This window comes from Paramormyrops kingsleyae, chromosome 14 (genome assembly GCF_048594095.1).
Source record: "Paramormyrops kingsleyae isolate MSU_618 chromosome 14, PKINGS_0.4, whole genome shotgun sequence".
Lineage (NCBI taxonomy): Eukaryota > Metazoa > Chordata > Actinopteri > Osteoglossiformes > Mormyridae > Paramormyrops > Paramormyrops kingsleyae.
Window position 1 is genome coordinate 1,614,254 of NC_132810.1, and position 15,940 is coordinate 1,630,193.

A 15,940-nucleotide genomic window follows, 5' to 3' on the forward strand; every position below is an offset into this window, starting at 1 on the left:
TAGGCTTTGGGGAAAGCCAAAAGGGGGGTTTATTACGGAATGGCAACAGGGTAAACAAAAGCTGACCACGTGGGGTTAAACAAAAGATAAAACTGGCAAGAGGGAAAACCACTGCAGCACACATGGGGCGACATCAATGGCCAGACTGGGGAGCACAGGACTGAGAGGCACTCTTATACACCGCTGATGAGGAGCAGACGAGAGGCATCTGGGGTGAATCACACGAGGGCTGAGACGAGAGGCAAGACGAATGAGCAACAGGCTCGTTAGAGGGAGAGAACGAGGGGGCAGGAATGCAGGGCGTGACATAAGGCATCATCCATCCATCACTCATAATTGCTTAACTAGTACAGGGTGACGATGAACCCAGAGCCTACACCAGAAACCACCAGGAACCACAAGGCATGAAGCAGGGGCACCCTGAATGGGATTCCAGTCAGTAACCAGCATTTCCCAGATAACAAAATCTTTCTGGCCCGGATGGGGCCCACATCCGCATGTTATCTGGGTAGAGCTTCCACTCTCTCTGGAAAATGGTGGCATGGGCGTAAGCCATGCAGCAGCTACTTGGAGACCGAAGTGGTGCTTCTCCCGTGTTTCTCTTCAGTTATGTATTAGTCGTGTGTTAGTTTATATAACAACTTGATCAGAGAGAATGATTCGTTTTTAACTGTGTACCGTACTAAATGTGTATGGTTAAAAATGACATTGAAGACCTACTTGACTTACTTCCTGTTTCTGGATTGCTGGTGGAAGCCAGTACTTCAAAGAAACCTGTGCAACTATGATGTGAGCATACAAATTCCTCATCAGTGTCACATACCCTGCGGTATATAACTCTTACCCTGCCTCAGCCCCACCCCTGGGCCTGCATATTACCTTTACTTTGGGCCTGGCTAACAGATTTGTTCTGGTGTTGACACTGCTCCACCTAACCAGAACACAAAAAAATAAGCATATTCTAATTTTTGAGAAGAAGCAAGAAATTATGACTGACATTTAAAATATATCACACTTCTAAAAGAATTGCCTTCACGTTTTTGTTAATATCCTTTTTTTGTCATGGTTATGTTGCTGAATATGTAAATGAACACTAAAATAAGAATGAATAATTTACTTCCTGTTCACACATTAGTTCAGTAAAGTAACTACGTGTGCTCAAGTAAATAAAACGCTGTATTGTACTGGTTTGCTTTGTATGACGCATTCTGATAGTATAGCTGCAAAATGTTGTCCAATACCTACGAGTAAAGTAAGATGTACTTATCATGAATGGTTATCATTTTTGATCTGGTATCTCTTCCCTGATCAGCAAAATGTATTTTTTCCGCTTCTTCTGCTAGTGATGTCACTAGATATCAGATAAATATGGGCCTGATATGATGTTACAAAGACAAATTGACTTTGCATCCTTAGAAGAAGCTGTGAAGAAGAAGATGCGCCGTTTCGACTCCATGTACCATCCCATGGTGAGTTAAGAGCTTCATATTTCATCCATCCATCCATCCATCCATCTACCTTCTGACCACTTTTAATGGTCGGGGTGAGGGCCTTGATTTTTAGCGCGTCAGCATACCTCAGGTCAGATATACAAGTAACTTGAGGAGACATGAATAATGTAGTAGTACATGCTTACCTAATGCATTAATTAACCATTAATTAATGATCCATGCTCATTCTTCAATCAGGACAGTTCATGTATTTCATGGGGAAACCTATATTAGTTCATGATTTGTTATTGAGTAGTAAATGAGTTAAGGAATTGTTGCTCCCACAAGTAGTCTTACCAATATTAACTAATTAGTTAACTGTGCTGAATGTGCCTGAATGGAATACACAAACTCTCATGACTGATTAATTATGAACAAGCATAATATCAGTACTTAACAAACACTTAGTTATTGGTTAATACATTAATTAAGCATGTACTACTACATTATTCATGTCCCCTCAAGTAAAGTGACCGATATATTGTTCATTTTACCTCTAAAAATTATCCATGAAATTCAAAATTTCAAAAATGTATAAGTCTGATGTAGTGTCACAACAGAAGAATCAGAATCAGAATCGGGTTTATTGCCAAGTATGTTCACACATACAAGGAATTTGCTTTGGTGGTTGGTGCCAGAGATGAGGAGGTTGATATATAAGCATATAAATATAATATAAATAAAAATGTACATGGGGTATGTTCAGGGTGGAATATATACATATGTAACATACTTGTGTTAGGATGGGGAAATGGGATTTGATGAGTGTTCCTGGCCTTATTGATCAGGCGGGCCGCGGTGGGGAAGAAACTGTTCTTATGCCGTGATGTTTTGGTCCCAATGGACCGCAACCTTCTGCCAGAGGGGAGAGTCCGGGAGTCCATATTAAATATAACAGGACATCCTTATATTTCTCCATAAATGTTATCAGTCACATAAAACACTCAAAGACAATTCTTCAAACTACACTCAGTTTGCACTTTGAAAGATGTTATCAGCTGTGGATCTCGGGGGTTTTTTTTCCTAAACAACTGATTTATAAGATAAAAACAACTTTCTTAGTCTGTCAGAGGGGATATTTTTGATTGCTTTGGCCACAAACACGGCAAGCAGAAAATTCATGCCGAACCGCCAAACAAATGACAACTTCTTATATTTGCAGGCTGTGTGCTGTGCGGCTCTTTTAGTTGTGATGATAGAAGCCAAAGACACAGTCTGTGGCTCGACTTTGAAGATCCCCAGCAAATATTATGAAGCCCAGCCAAGACTTCCCGATCTAAACGGAAACATCAACAATCGCTCCCTCTCTGCCTGGACCTGGAAGTGAGTTGATGTGATGATTTGTAATTTGCTACTTGCTGACACTTTCACCCAATTTATGAGTTTTTACGACTGGAATTTTTTACTGTCAAGTTGCGTACCGCCCCCTTGGGCTATTCTGGGACATAATACTGTAACGTTCATGTGGCAAGGGCATGTAGTTAGCCAAAACTGAGTAAAGAATATTACCCGCAGGCCCAGTGAGAGACTACTGGTTCGTTGACTTAAGGTACAGTGCGGTACCATATGTAGTTATTTTTATTATTATTGTATTATTATTATTATTATTATTTTTATTATTACTCTTACATACTGAATTATTATTCTTCCGACTTACTAACAGGAAACAGATCTTATTTGTAAGCTGGGGATGCCTGTAATGCTCTAGTGTGTAATAATCTTGGCCAGGAGTTGGTGTAACATTACTATGTAGCAATCTAGCAATTTCTATTTACCGTTAGAGCCAGCAGCCTTACAACAGTACCTTCAGAAAATGACAGACCATCCCAAGTGCACCGTGGGTAAAATCTGACTCCTTACTTCCTGTTTCAGACTAAACCATGTGGAAAGCCGCATCCCCAAGACAATCACAGAGGCAGTGTGCAGCTCTATGTACTGCCTAAACCCGAAAGCCAGGCCTGGAGTGGCTGAGCTGGACGAACGGTTCAACTCGGTACCGATCCATCAGAGCATGCTGGTGCTGAATCACGTTAAATCACTGAGCTGTTACCAGGCCTCTTTCATTTCCATCGTTGTCGGCTGCACTTGTGTAAAAGCAAAGACGACATAATCTTAATACACCTTTTTTTGTAGCCACTGCATGTTTATGAAACTGTCACATACAATGGTCATGATTATTGCAATAATGCACAATCATATTTCAGATTTTTAAGCATTGTATTTTTCAGGTAGGTAACAGACTAATAAAGTTAATGTTTTGCCTCATCTTTTGTCAAAAAGGGCGGTATGGTAATTCACATCTTCGGGACTGTGGATTTGATTCCTGTCCCTGGTTCTGTGTTTTTCAGAGTGAATTTTCTCCTGCAGTCAAAAAAAACCCAGTATGTTTAAATTGCCCATAGAAGGTGACAGTGTGTGAACTGTTTTGATGATGTTCCCCAGTTTTGGTCATTCTCCATTATTAAATGTAAACTGTTGCGCACTAGAGTGTATACTATGGGCCAATAATGTCACAATAAAAGAGGAACTGAGAGAAAAAAAAATCGCTGTGTTATTTTGTTTATGAAAATTAAGTTCTTAAAATATCTTCTGCTTTTTCATGCATATTGATTATAGCAATCTGTTTATCTGAATTGTGTGAACATCTATCCTGTGAGTTGGACAGGCCTTAAGCTGACTATGACCCTCTACTGGTTAAGTAGCTATGGAATGCTTGGTTTGGTGGGAAGCAACAGTGGCAGTGTTTTCTACAAAATATATGTCATAGAGTTTTACTCAAGTATTGCTTTTTCTGAGATTTTCAGTAGTTCCCAAAGCGCAGGCAAAAACAAAGACCATTTTTATACAAGTATGCAGAAGTACTAATGTCTGTTTGAGGTTTATTTGACTAGAACTGTGGTTGTCAGCTGTGGTTCTCATAGCCCACGGTGGAAAGGTCTTACAGTACCCTTGCCAACCTCAAACCCGATTAAGGTAGACATTTAGCCACATGATCCTGCCCAGAAAACAGACGGATGATACAATCAGCAGAATCATTTGTTCAGCAGTTTGCTTTGAAAGAATTCTAAGTCTGCACACGGTAACAAACAACACAATGAAATAATAATAATACGGCGCATGTACTTAACGTCACACAAATATATCTCAATATTCATTGCGATACATGACCATATCGTTAAAAAGTTACCTATAGAACAATCCCAACACTGGTATTAATCAATTAAAAAGTAAAATAATTAATTAAATGAAAAACATGTTTAAAATACATAACAGCAAATATTTCATTTTATTTTGTTTTGTACATATACCAAATAATGCAATTATAAAGGAATTTTAATTTCATTAAGAAGCACAGTACTTGGCATTTAAAAACAGCATGAACTGGTAAACCTCTGGTACTGTCACACTGTAAGTATATATCAATTATATATTTAGAGAGAAATGTAAATTGCCGATGAATGGCAGACTGGCTCAGTGGGTGCAATGTAGCCTCAAACATCTAGGGGTGGGAATGAAATGTTCTCCCCGGGGAGTAGCTAGACATCCCGCCCCCCCGAGAAAATGTCACCTTGGGCCCCCTGCTCAGGTTGGCACTTAGAATCGCTCAGTTGATTTTGCAAAGCCCCTACGACGTGCTGGGCCCCCTTAATCTGACATGGTATGGCATCGCATATGTATAAGTGTGTGAATCCAGCGATCAGGAGCACATACAAAATGCATGTAAAACATAATTTATTATGTTATTATTTATTATTATTATTATTGCTCTTACTCTTCAATCCGACTCATCCCAAACCAGCTCTATAGGGTTTAGGTTGGGGGATTGGGGGGGGGGGGGGGGGCAGGTCATCCATCACAGCACTCCATCTCTTTGCTTATTCACAAGATAATACTTACTACATTACCACAAGGTGTCATTAGGGTCATTATCTTGCTGAAAAACAATGTTCAGTAGGCGTGTCCAGACTTTTCACTACTACTGTACATAAAACAATCCATTAGTATACGAGTTAAGCATAAAAATGTGTTGCCTACATTATTTTCTGTGGTGCAGTTACGTATTATTCAAAGTACGTCTTCCTCAATGGAAAATATTTATGTTCAGTGACAGTGAAAAAAGTGCAACCATCCAATGAATAAGCATGAGAAGAAAATGAGGAAGCTGCTTTGTTCAAAGTCCATTTTTAGTGTTGCTGCTGATCACTGTGCCTCAGCAAACAGCGAACGGAGCAAGCAGCTGATCTGAGCAGGAGGTGGCGGACAATTTAGATGTAGCCCCCCCCCCCCCCGGAAGGCTGAGCAGAGGGGTGTGGATCACACCATCCATCCTAAGACCAGCTGCTTGTACATAAGGAGGTAGGTGTCAGACAGCCATCCGTGACATTGTGTGCAAAGACCACAAACCAGCCATTTTCTTCTCCTTTTAAAAATCAAATAGCTACATTTGCAAATGTTACACTATTTAAAAGCAGGTTTGGGTACACTGCACCAAATAGTCTTACTTAAAACATATTAATAGGTGGTGTCTGAAAACAAAGCCTTGCTTTGCATTTTGAGATTTTAAATGTGATAACATTTAAACTACCACCAACTTGTTAGAGTCATGGAGAATTTTGTTGCCTTTCAAGTTGAGGCCTAGCTTTTCCAAACTCAAAGGTCTGTCAGCTCAGCTGAATAAGCAGTAAAAGTCCAAGGAAGGGTGTGTCCTATGTAGGGTTGCAAAGGGCTGGAAAATTTCTGGAAATTTTCCTGAAACTTTCCGTTCCATGGGAAGTGAAGCTTGGGAATTTTGGAAATATTCCTCATTAGAAACTTTCCATGGGAATTAACGGGAAAGTATGGGAATTAACAAGAATATTCCTAGAATTTTGCAACCCTAGTCCTATGTCATCTTAGATTGATTAGATAAGACTAAATACTTGTTAAAAGCTAGAAGTTCTCATTAATGGATTCAGGGCGATGAACATTTATCCTATCAGGTTAAATATTTATATCATACACTAGGTGTAGCACTTTCTGTGAGATGTTAGACATTGTACGAGGGCAATCAAAAGTTCTACATACAAGCCATTTAATCTGCAAAGCACATTTTGCATTACTAAAAACTAATAATAAACAAATCACACAAATTACATTCTTAAGGCAAATCAAGTCCATAAAATAGAATAGTGTTATATACATTGTAAGTATAAGTGTATATATTAGTTTTACATTTGTGAAATGGATTAGAAAATTATTTTACAACGCATTCACAAGCACAATAGTAATTTAATAGAAATTGTTTCTGCTCCAACTGAAAAAAATAAACAATTTTCAATGATTCCAACTCTTCCAAAGGCTCAGGATCATTGCAGACCTAGGTTTAGATAACAGTTTGATTGCAAATCTTCAAACTGTCTGAAGACCTGAATATAAACTGATTATGTATTTGGGCTGTGAACTTGGATTGTGATATTGTTTCTCTTCTATGCCTTCTGCAATTCTGACAAAAATTGCCAATGTTTACTAATATAAACATATTTTAGGTATTTGGTTACGCAGCCAAATAATGTAATTTCTATTGAACAAGACTCAAACAAGGTTTCACTCCATTATGTCAAAATGCTCTTTTTCTTCCTGTTCATGATATTGCTTATTGCTTTGAAAACAGAAGGTAAATGTTTGTGGACTAAAAAAATACCTAAATGAAAAACTTATTTTGAAAATAGCTCTAAAATCAGAAGCCTGGCAACCTTGCACATAATGACCGAAAAGACTCTCATTTTAAGTTATTAGCCTTCAACACAATAAAAACAAATATTGCAAATTGTGATATTTTTAACAATATTTTAAAATGAAATGAATGAAATGACAATAATATGTGTTTCCCTTCCATTAACTTCCCTGTGAAATGCCAACTGAATGGTCTGATTTTCGCTGTGAATGCTGGCATTCTGTGTAATACATGAGCAAAGCGCTCACACTGTTTACAACCAGGAAGGAATGCTATTGGTTTCTGATAAAATCTTTCATAAAACATATTTAAAATATATTGATATAAATGGTACTGTGTCATCATGTATATCGTTTAAAAAATATCGAAATACGGTAATTAATAAATAAATAAATCCATATAGCTTAGCTTTAGCAAAATCTACTTTTTCTACGATTCTCAAATCGATTGTGTGACCTCACTGACGCCCCCTAGTGGGCTTTGGCCCCTCAGTTGAGAACCACTGTTCTAAAGCACAAAGGCCACAGGTCAGGCTTTTTTTTGTAAATGTTCATGTGTGTTATACTACCATGTCTACATTTTCATAGCATATGGAGATCAACACTTTATGTCAAAGATTATGAAAATGCGGATTATGTTGAGGTTATGATTTTCTTATCGTATCTTTAGATTAAAGTCACACAACTGTTAAAGCTGCCAAAGATCTACATGTTTTCATAATTCATAAAGGGACAGGAAAAGGGGGACTTCAAATCGATGTATGAGGGAACCCACGTTAGCATGTAGCACAGGTCATTTGGATGCTTCATTTTCAATACTTCCACATTTTCGATTATATTCAAAAAGGCATGAATTATTCTAAATATTTGAGCTAGTTTATCAAACATACAGCAGTTCTGTGCCTGAACAATTTAATACTTTTCTAATTATTATTTGATTGGCGATATTAGAAATAGTATACCGAAGATCTTTCTTTTCCCCTATGCACAGAGTGGAGATTAATTAAAGAAGCGGATGAATACATCATGCAGTATAGTCCACTGGGTGGCTGTATCAGCTGGTAGGATCTTGACTGTAACGTTTACGTGAAAACATAGTTTCATCAGTATAAAATCACTGAAATTAAACTTATCTGGCGTACACATCTCGACGATAATTCCTCATAGCCTATATAATACCGGTAATACGGGTAGTACCACATAGATACCGTTAGTACCTTATTTTAAATTATTCGTCCATAAAGACGCGACAGGGACAAATGTGACTCTTTCAATAAAGGCTTCATTGATTACTTTCATTAACGACACTGGCATTTAATGTGTTTCACATGTCACAGATGAAGAGTCGTTTCTCGTTACGCAATTTGCTGTTTGACATTGATACGCTTAACCTGTGCGCCACCTGCTGACGAACTTACGTATTGTTTAAATATACATATATTAAATTAAAAAAAAAAAAAACTCTGCTGGGAACCCCTGTGCGGTCTGAAACCAGCATGGCATTCTTCATGTTCAGTGAAATATTTTCCTGAATTAAGCCAGGGCGTGTTATAACTAATATGAAACCTCATTTCATCGTATATTTAAGGTGATAATTAACTTGAAAAATAAGAGCCATTTACAGTGCCTCTTTTAAATGCCTTGTGATTAATGACCTAGTGACTACCAGTGATCTGCATACCCACGTGTAACAATGGCGGACTGTCCTTTAATCAGTTTTATTTGTGTTTCTGGCAGTGGATGAATACCAATGGCTCCGCAAGGCCCAGTCCCCGGGGGCTGGCTGTCTGCAGGCACACTGTCGCTGGATCCCAGCTTCTACTGCATCGCCGTCCTTCTTATCATAACCATCATACTTCTGTCTCTTTGTAACAAATGCGACAAGTCAGTCATCCATTCCCCCTTCTCTTTTTGCTATTAATTGCTTTTAATAATACGCCTGTAAAAACTGTTGCCTGAAGAAATTAAAGAAACCTAAGGGGTAATGCATTTTATTATACATATATTATAGGACTGAGTCACTGCCCTAGTGATAGCATTGTCAAGCAGTGATAGGTATGTAAGCCCCCCGAAATGGCTGAGTAGATATGCATCTTACTCCAGGGCAGAAAGTACTTTCCATAAAATCTGGTACGAGCTAGCCTCAGATCCACAGACCAGCAGCATTCCACCCACTGTTCAACATCTGGCCCTGGATACCGAGCGCAAATAGATCGTTCCATGGGTTTTCAGCCCAGTGCATTATGGGAAGTGTCTGGTGTACCAAGGCATGTCACTCAGTGAGGCTAACGCTAAGGAACGAGCCTGGGAAAATAGCAAACTATAAATCTGAATGGTTTGAAGAAGTTTTTAACTTCATTTCATGCATATGCTTCTGAATAATACTAAGACGACGGCCACTACTACTAATACTAATAATAATAAATTTGTGGTATCAAATATTCAGAACTTGAGAACTTGTGCTCTGGAAAAGTAATCGTAGGCAGAAAGTGTCCGATTACTTTGGCATCATTGTTGTAAAATCTGAAATGAATTCTATAACAACAATTAACATTTTTAGTATTCAAAATAATAATTATCATATGTGATGCACAATTATGTTGTGCTCTTTACTCTTCTTTTCAAGGATTTATTTTTACAGCCAGCGAATATGTGACTGAATTCATTTTAATATTTTTTTAAACTAAGCCCCACCATATTTCTACGTTAAAGGAAAAGAACAGTGTGTTTACTAATGCTCACCACCAGAGGGCACCTTGTCTGCATATGGGCATGAGTGTGCACTGGTCGTTTAGCCAACAATAGCAAATAGTAGACTGTTGAGACAACACGGTTTGCTTTTATTTTTCTAGACACACATTGCAGCATCAAGAGAACTCTGAAAAGGTACAACCACCATTACAGCTCATAAGAGTGGTGAGTGACCAACTTGTAAAAGTGTATTAAACACAGTCCTCAGAATCATTAAATATATATTTCCTATATTTGGTAAGCCAACATTGGTGAAATCTTTTGCCCGGTTCTAGGTAGGGTGACAATAATTTTTGTCTCCGCCTTATGTGTACAGCCTTACAGTATTATGTGATCTTCTACCCCCAAGTTACAGTGGTTAGGTTTTGAAAATCATTTGTGTAGCAGACATCTGCAGGCATCTCCATGCTTTAGCTGTCTGAGATTCTCCCACAAGCCTTGCCAAGTGTACTTGAAATCTGTGTAGTCCTTCGGTTTGTCAGTGTACACTCTGCATTGTTGTATCCCACAGTCTCCTATAGGGGGAGCTACAGGAGGCAAAGACAGTTTGTGGCACACTAACCTCACAGACCAGAAAGGTACGATCGCCACTCTGACAATGATACATTCTGTACTATGCAGACACATGCTAGTACCTTTGGAAATCTAATTATAATTAACAGTCGGAAGGTTAATACCAAATGTACGATATAATTGTTTTAACTCCCATTTCATTTCAAAGTTCATTTATGCACTTGTGTTGCTTATTAGACAGTCTGATGTTATATACAAGAAAACAGACGAGAGGCCTTTTTAGGGCAGTGTGGATCTGTGACTCTGTAACTGTTATCTTTAAGCGTTGCGAGATGTTCATTTAATTATAGTGTAGCAGACAGAAAATGAAAGTAGCTATAAAACGCATCTGCCCAAGCAACCACAGCTTTCTTCTTTAGGTGACCCTGCTCTTACTTCAGTGCCAGAAAATAAGAGTTTGCAAAGTGCTACAGACCAGGAAGGAACCCTGTGGTATCCACCCTGGAGAAGCCACAGTGGAGTACCTGTCTATGCTGGTAAGTCTGACAATTTCCCCACCATAAAACTGAGCTTATTACCATATATCAGTTTTTCCCAATCCAGTCCCGAGGGACCCACAGCCAGTCCACATTTTTGCTCCCTCCCAACTCCAAAGCAAATATGTGGACTTTCTGGCCGGGAGCTGGAAGGGAGCAAAAACGTGGACCGTCTGTGGGTCTCCGAGGGAACCATTGCCATATAGCATACAGTTCTGAAAAGACTATAATTAAAGGATGGTTTCAAACATGACAGGCTTGTCCTGTCATCATGCCAGTTGAATACCACAGATACTTCTTTAGACAAAAGCAAGTTTATATGGATAAATTTAGGTGGCAAAACCACTGCAGTAACCTTACAGTTTGACAGTTTGAAACACTTCCATAATCCAGCAACATTGTACATTTTCTTTCCATGCGTTTTCCATAGCCGTTTATCCGTTGTGTGGTGGTAGCCAGGCTGGGGCCTGTCCCAGGAGGCCGAGGCAGGAGGCAGGAGTGTCAGCCCATGACACATATAAGTTACCTCAATGGCCAATTGTTATTCTCTGCAGTTACATGTTGCCTCAGAGAGCATCATAGTGGTTATTATTGGATCATATAACTGCTACTGCGGCCACAATTCTTTTGAGTTATGATGCGCAAAAACCCAGCTATTTTGAGGTTGTTTTTCTATCCCTTTATTCCCTAGAAGGCGAGCTAAGTGCAAACTCTAATGAGAGGCTGACCCTGAAGACTGGTGGCGATATTTCTAAAGAAGACGCCGGAAAGGCCGCTTCAGAAGGAGAACTCACTGGATTGGACCAAACATCACACATGGGCGTGTCACGTATGCACGCAGCGCGGCGCAGTCATTTACCTCCGACTCCGGAAGATGTTACGACGGGAACCAAAAACTTAAAATGCTCACTGCAACAGCCTCAAGAGAGAAAACAGCACACTTCTGAAATTGTCCAGGAGACGTGCAGCAGAGACCATAACCCTGATGTTCTGGGTGTAGCTTTTCCTGAGGATAACTCTGAAGACCGAGACTACCAGACTATCGAGGAGCTGACCTGTCATTCCTCCCAAAAAAATCACGTGGCTGACAGAAGATACAGAGAAGACCCAGTAGCAATCTCTCCTAAGAGAAAACAGCACACTTCTCAAATTGTCCAGGAGACGTGCAGCAGAGACCATAACCCTGATGTTCTGGGTGTAGCTTTTCCTGAGGATAACTCTGAAGACCGAGACTACCAGACTATCGAGGAGCTGACCTGTCATTCCTCCCAAAAAAATCATGTGGCTGACAGAAGATACAGAGAAGACCCAGTAGCAATCTCTCCTACTCCACTTGAAGGCAAAGCAGAAGACCCAAATGCTATGTATGCGCGGATAATCAAGAAAATAATAACTTGCAAGGCACCAGTACAGCTGCCCCTTAAGGAAGAGGAGGAGTCAGCTCCACCTGTCCCAGACAAGTGTTTTGATATGGAGGATTGCATATGAGTATACGAAGGAAATTAGATGAACATTAAAGACTCATATATACGTAAAACTTCGCTGCATGCGTAACTACGTAACAATCCACTCTCGTAAAAACAGTTCAAAAGTGTTGTCAGAGCTGTTTAAAGAACTGATGCGATTATGAGGAATGATTCTACGATAAGAACGCTAGATGGTTCTTATTTCCCAACCCAAATAGCCAATTCACAGCTGAAAATAGCCAGAAGAGTTTATATAAAATTACAAAAATTTAGATAGATAGATACTTTATTAATCCCAAATAAAATTTTAATTTGCTTAGCAATATAAGGTAGGATACTGCAGAACAAAGATTTTTTTTCCAAGGATTGCGTGCATTTAGTACCTCATTGCAGTTTTATTATATTGCATGTAAAGTGCAGCTATGTTTTTTCTGGTTTTATAGAACAAGAAAAAATTGGCTGTGTTGATATTGTTAGATTACTAACTAAATATGTATACTGAATGGTATGATTTTGTTTTGGTTTCTGTCATAATATATGATACAGATGGATATTATCTACTTAGTATGTGGATATTATTATATCTATGGCCTTTTGATGGAAACAAGAAATTAGTAGGCCTTGTGCTATATTGAGCTTACTTTAATGCTCCCTGAGACAAGAACCAAGGCACTTCAAATCCCGCATTTTGGGTTGTGCAATGTCCCTGCCACTGTTGAGAAGTTGACTGAGCACTCATGGAGTTACCACTCAGCTGGTGAATCATGCACCTGGATGACCTCCGGATACAGGCTAGAGATTTTGACAAAACTCTCAACAACCTGCAGGAAGTCATCACCACCATGCAGAGGACTGGTCTCAAGCTCAACCCTGCTAAGCGCCTGTTCTTCCAGGGATGAGTGCAGTTCCTGGGCCACATAGTAGATGCTGAAGGAACGTCCACAAACCTAGAGAAGGTAGCAACTGTGAGGAACTGACAGTCGCTGCGGGTGGCACAGGAGTGGAGGAGTTTCCTGGATGCCTGACGGAAGAGGGGACCGAGTTCTACTGGACAAAAGAGTGTGAGCCAGCATTCCAGGGAAGTGAGGGGGTGCTGATCACCACTCTAGTGTTAGCCTTCCCTGACCTGAAAGCCCCCTTTGTTGTGGACATGGTTCCCAGAAACGTGGGAATTAGCACACTGCCCTCCCAAGTCCAGGAGGGAGGCAGGAGGGGCAAACTGCAGTGAATATTGTATGTCGTGGGAGCTTTGGGGTCAGGTGGCCTGGTGTGCGAAGAGGCTGCAGGCATTCCAGTTCCCGTCTGTGGATGGTCTGGTGCAAAGAAGGCCTGCCACCATTGTGAGCGTTCAGAGAGATGGCGCACCGTGAGCCCCAGCGATGGCGTTTACCACCCTGCAAGGAATCACCCTAATGGACATCGGGCAATCAAGCATCGACATGATTCTGGAGCACCTGTGGAAAATGTTCTACTGATCTGGCTGCTGCAGTGATGTCGAGCTGTATGTGCAACGCTGCAGTGATGTTGAGCTGTATGTGCAGTGCTGCAGTGATGTTGAGCTGTATGTGCAGCGCTGCAGTGATGTTGAGCTGTATGTGCAGTGCTGCAGTGATGTTGAGCTGTATGTGCAGTGCTGCACCACCAGGAAGGAGCCCAGCGAAAGAGCACTGCTCCTGCTCCACCCGGATGGGGCTCCCATAGAGATAGTGGGAGAAGACATGGACCAGGGCCCTGTGTTGTCGATGAAGAAGCTGGTTACCAAGGAGTTCTCTTTGGGGCTCCAGAAGAGCTACAGAGCCACTAGTAGCAGAACATTGATGTGGCTGCAATAGAGGATATCATTCACTATCTGCAGGTAACACGCTCCATTCCCCTGCAACCCCAGAGCAACAGGCTGGTGGAGTGTTTCAACCAAACCCTGGTCATGCAGCTGGTCACCTTGAGAGCCAAACACCCACAGGACCGAGACCACCATCTACCTTTTGGTCTTGTGAGCATATCACTCCACTTTGCAGAAATATACCAAGCTCTTCCCAGCCATATCTGCGCTTTGGTTGAGAGATTTGAATGCCAGCGGAGCTAGTGCTCCGGAGGTTGCTGAAGCTGGTGATTGATGAGGAGCTGGTTCGGCACTTGCAGGTGGTCCATCGTGGGGGGGGGGGGGGGGGGGGGGGTAGAGGACCTATGTGAGCCGCAAGACTGTATGTTGATTGTGTGTGTTGCTCGGTTCCTGGATTGCACGTTGTACATCCAGACAGGAACTGTTCACTTTGTGGGGTCACCAGGATGGCTGATACTTAAGTGGGGCGCAGCACTCAAGCTGCTAACCTGACACAGTGATGACATCACCCTCTTCCCATCACACAAAGCGGCGCCGCCTTACGTTTGATGTAAATAGCTCCCCACTGTGAAGGTACTGTCAAGTTCAAATAAGGAAGAAAATATACGGCCTCAACCTGTATCACTTCTGCAGTTTTGCTTTGCCCACCCGATGCCACAAAACTTTATTATACTTTAATTATCATTCGGAATATACAAGCAGTGCCCAAGTTAAGAACGTCCGAGATACGGACAACTTGTACTTACGAATGGACTGCCATAAAGCCTATTATATTAAACATTTGGGTTAAACATTGCATGGCTTCAGCAGTTCATCAGCGTGAGGTATAGTACCATATGTTGTTACTTTAATTATTACTGTATTATTGTTATTATGTACGGTATTACTGCCTCAGAAGACAATATTATATTATAATCACACTGTATACTAGTGATAATAAAAAAAATGTAAAAAGTTCAATTACTGCACAGTCAATCAACAGGCCGATCATATATAAGATACTGCTTGTATATATTGAGCAGCAAAATATAACAAGGAACCCCCCCCCCCCCCCCCCCCAACCCCAACCCCAACCCTGGCTGGCTCGGTAGCATGATAATTGATATCACTGTAGATACACACTAGCCTTTCACAAAACGACCACAAACTGGTTTATTTGAATATGCCATCTCATAGGCGGACCTAGCTAACGTAGGTAGAATAGAGGCTGGTAGATGGTTACAAGGACAGAAGGGATGAATAGGTATTTCAAGCAAGCAAACTCAGAGATAACAAGTTAAATGCAAAGTAAATTATCACAATTGTATCTAAAGAGCTGTAAGGGAGTATCAGCCTAAAAAAACCCTATTATACATAACATCTCACTCTAGTATATAAAAGTTGCTTGACTGTTACATGTCCTTTATACCCCTAGTGATTTGGAATTCCAATACTGTACCTGAAATAAACCCCACATTCTAATCAAAAGGAAATAATCTGCTTGAAAAGATACAAAATGAAAAGCTACAATTAAATTTTAGATGTGTGACATGAAAATAAAGCAAACGTGAAATGCTTATGATGACAGAAAAGCCAGCATACACAATGTATCAATGAAAAAATAGTTAAAATAATCCATTGCTTTTGTGTTCA

The 15,940-nt window shown here is 40.4% G+C and overlaps 2 protein-coding genes across 6 annotated transcripts; both read left to right on the forward strand.

Moving 5' to 3' along the window:
- The first annotated feature begins 354 nt into the window (after positions 1 to 354).
- Positions 355 to 3,938, forward strand: il17a/f2 (interleukin 17a/f2). The gene is made up of 4 exons (XM_072698986.1): positions 355 to 435; positions 1,344 to 1,469; positions 2,653 to 2,813; positions 3,363 to 3,938. Exons 2-4 carry the CDS (start codon positions 1,380 to 1,382, stop codon positions 3,598 to 3,600), a joined length of 489 nt encoding a protein of 162 aa, XP_072555087.1. The 5' UTR covers positions 355 to 435; positions 1,344 to 1,379; the 3' UTR covers positions 3,601 to 3,938.
- A 1,769-nt stretch (positions 3,939 to 5,707) lies between these two features.
- LOC111857662 (uncharacterized) lies at positions 5,708 to 15,268 on the forward strand. Of its 5 annotated transcripts, XM_023838745.2 has the most exons (7): positions 5,708 to 5,846; positions 8,194 to 8,263; positions 8,940 to 9,086; positions 10,055 to 10,118; positions 10,465 to 10,531; positions 10,886 to 11,002; positions 11,694 to 15,268. In XM_023838745.2, the coding sequence occupies exons 3-7, from the start codon at positions 8,953 to 8,955 to the stop codon at positions 12,488 to 12,490; spliced, it is 1,179 nt and encodes a 392-aa protein (XP_023694513.2). In that variant the 5' UTR covers positions 5,708 to 5,846; positions 8,194 to 8,263; positions 8,940 to 8,952; the 3' UTR covers positions 12,491 to 15,268. The 5 variants fall into 5 exon arrangements, 4 of the variants coding, with proteins under 4 accessions (XP_023694513.2, XP_023694512.2, XP_023694511.2 ...); XR_002841420.2 differs by lacking the exon at positions 8,194 to 8,263 and having other exon boundaries at positions 8,940 to 9,183; XM_023838744.2 differs by having other exon boundaries at positions 8,194 to 9,086.
- The last annotated feature ends 672 nt before the right edge of the window (positions 15,269 to 15,940 follow it).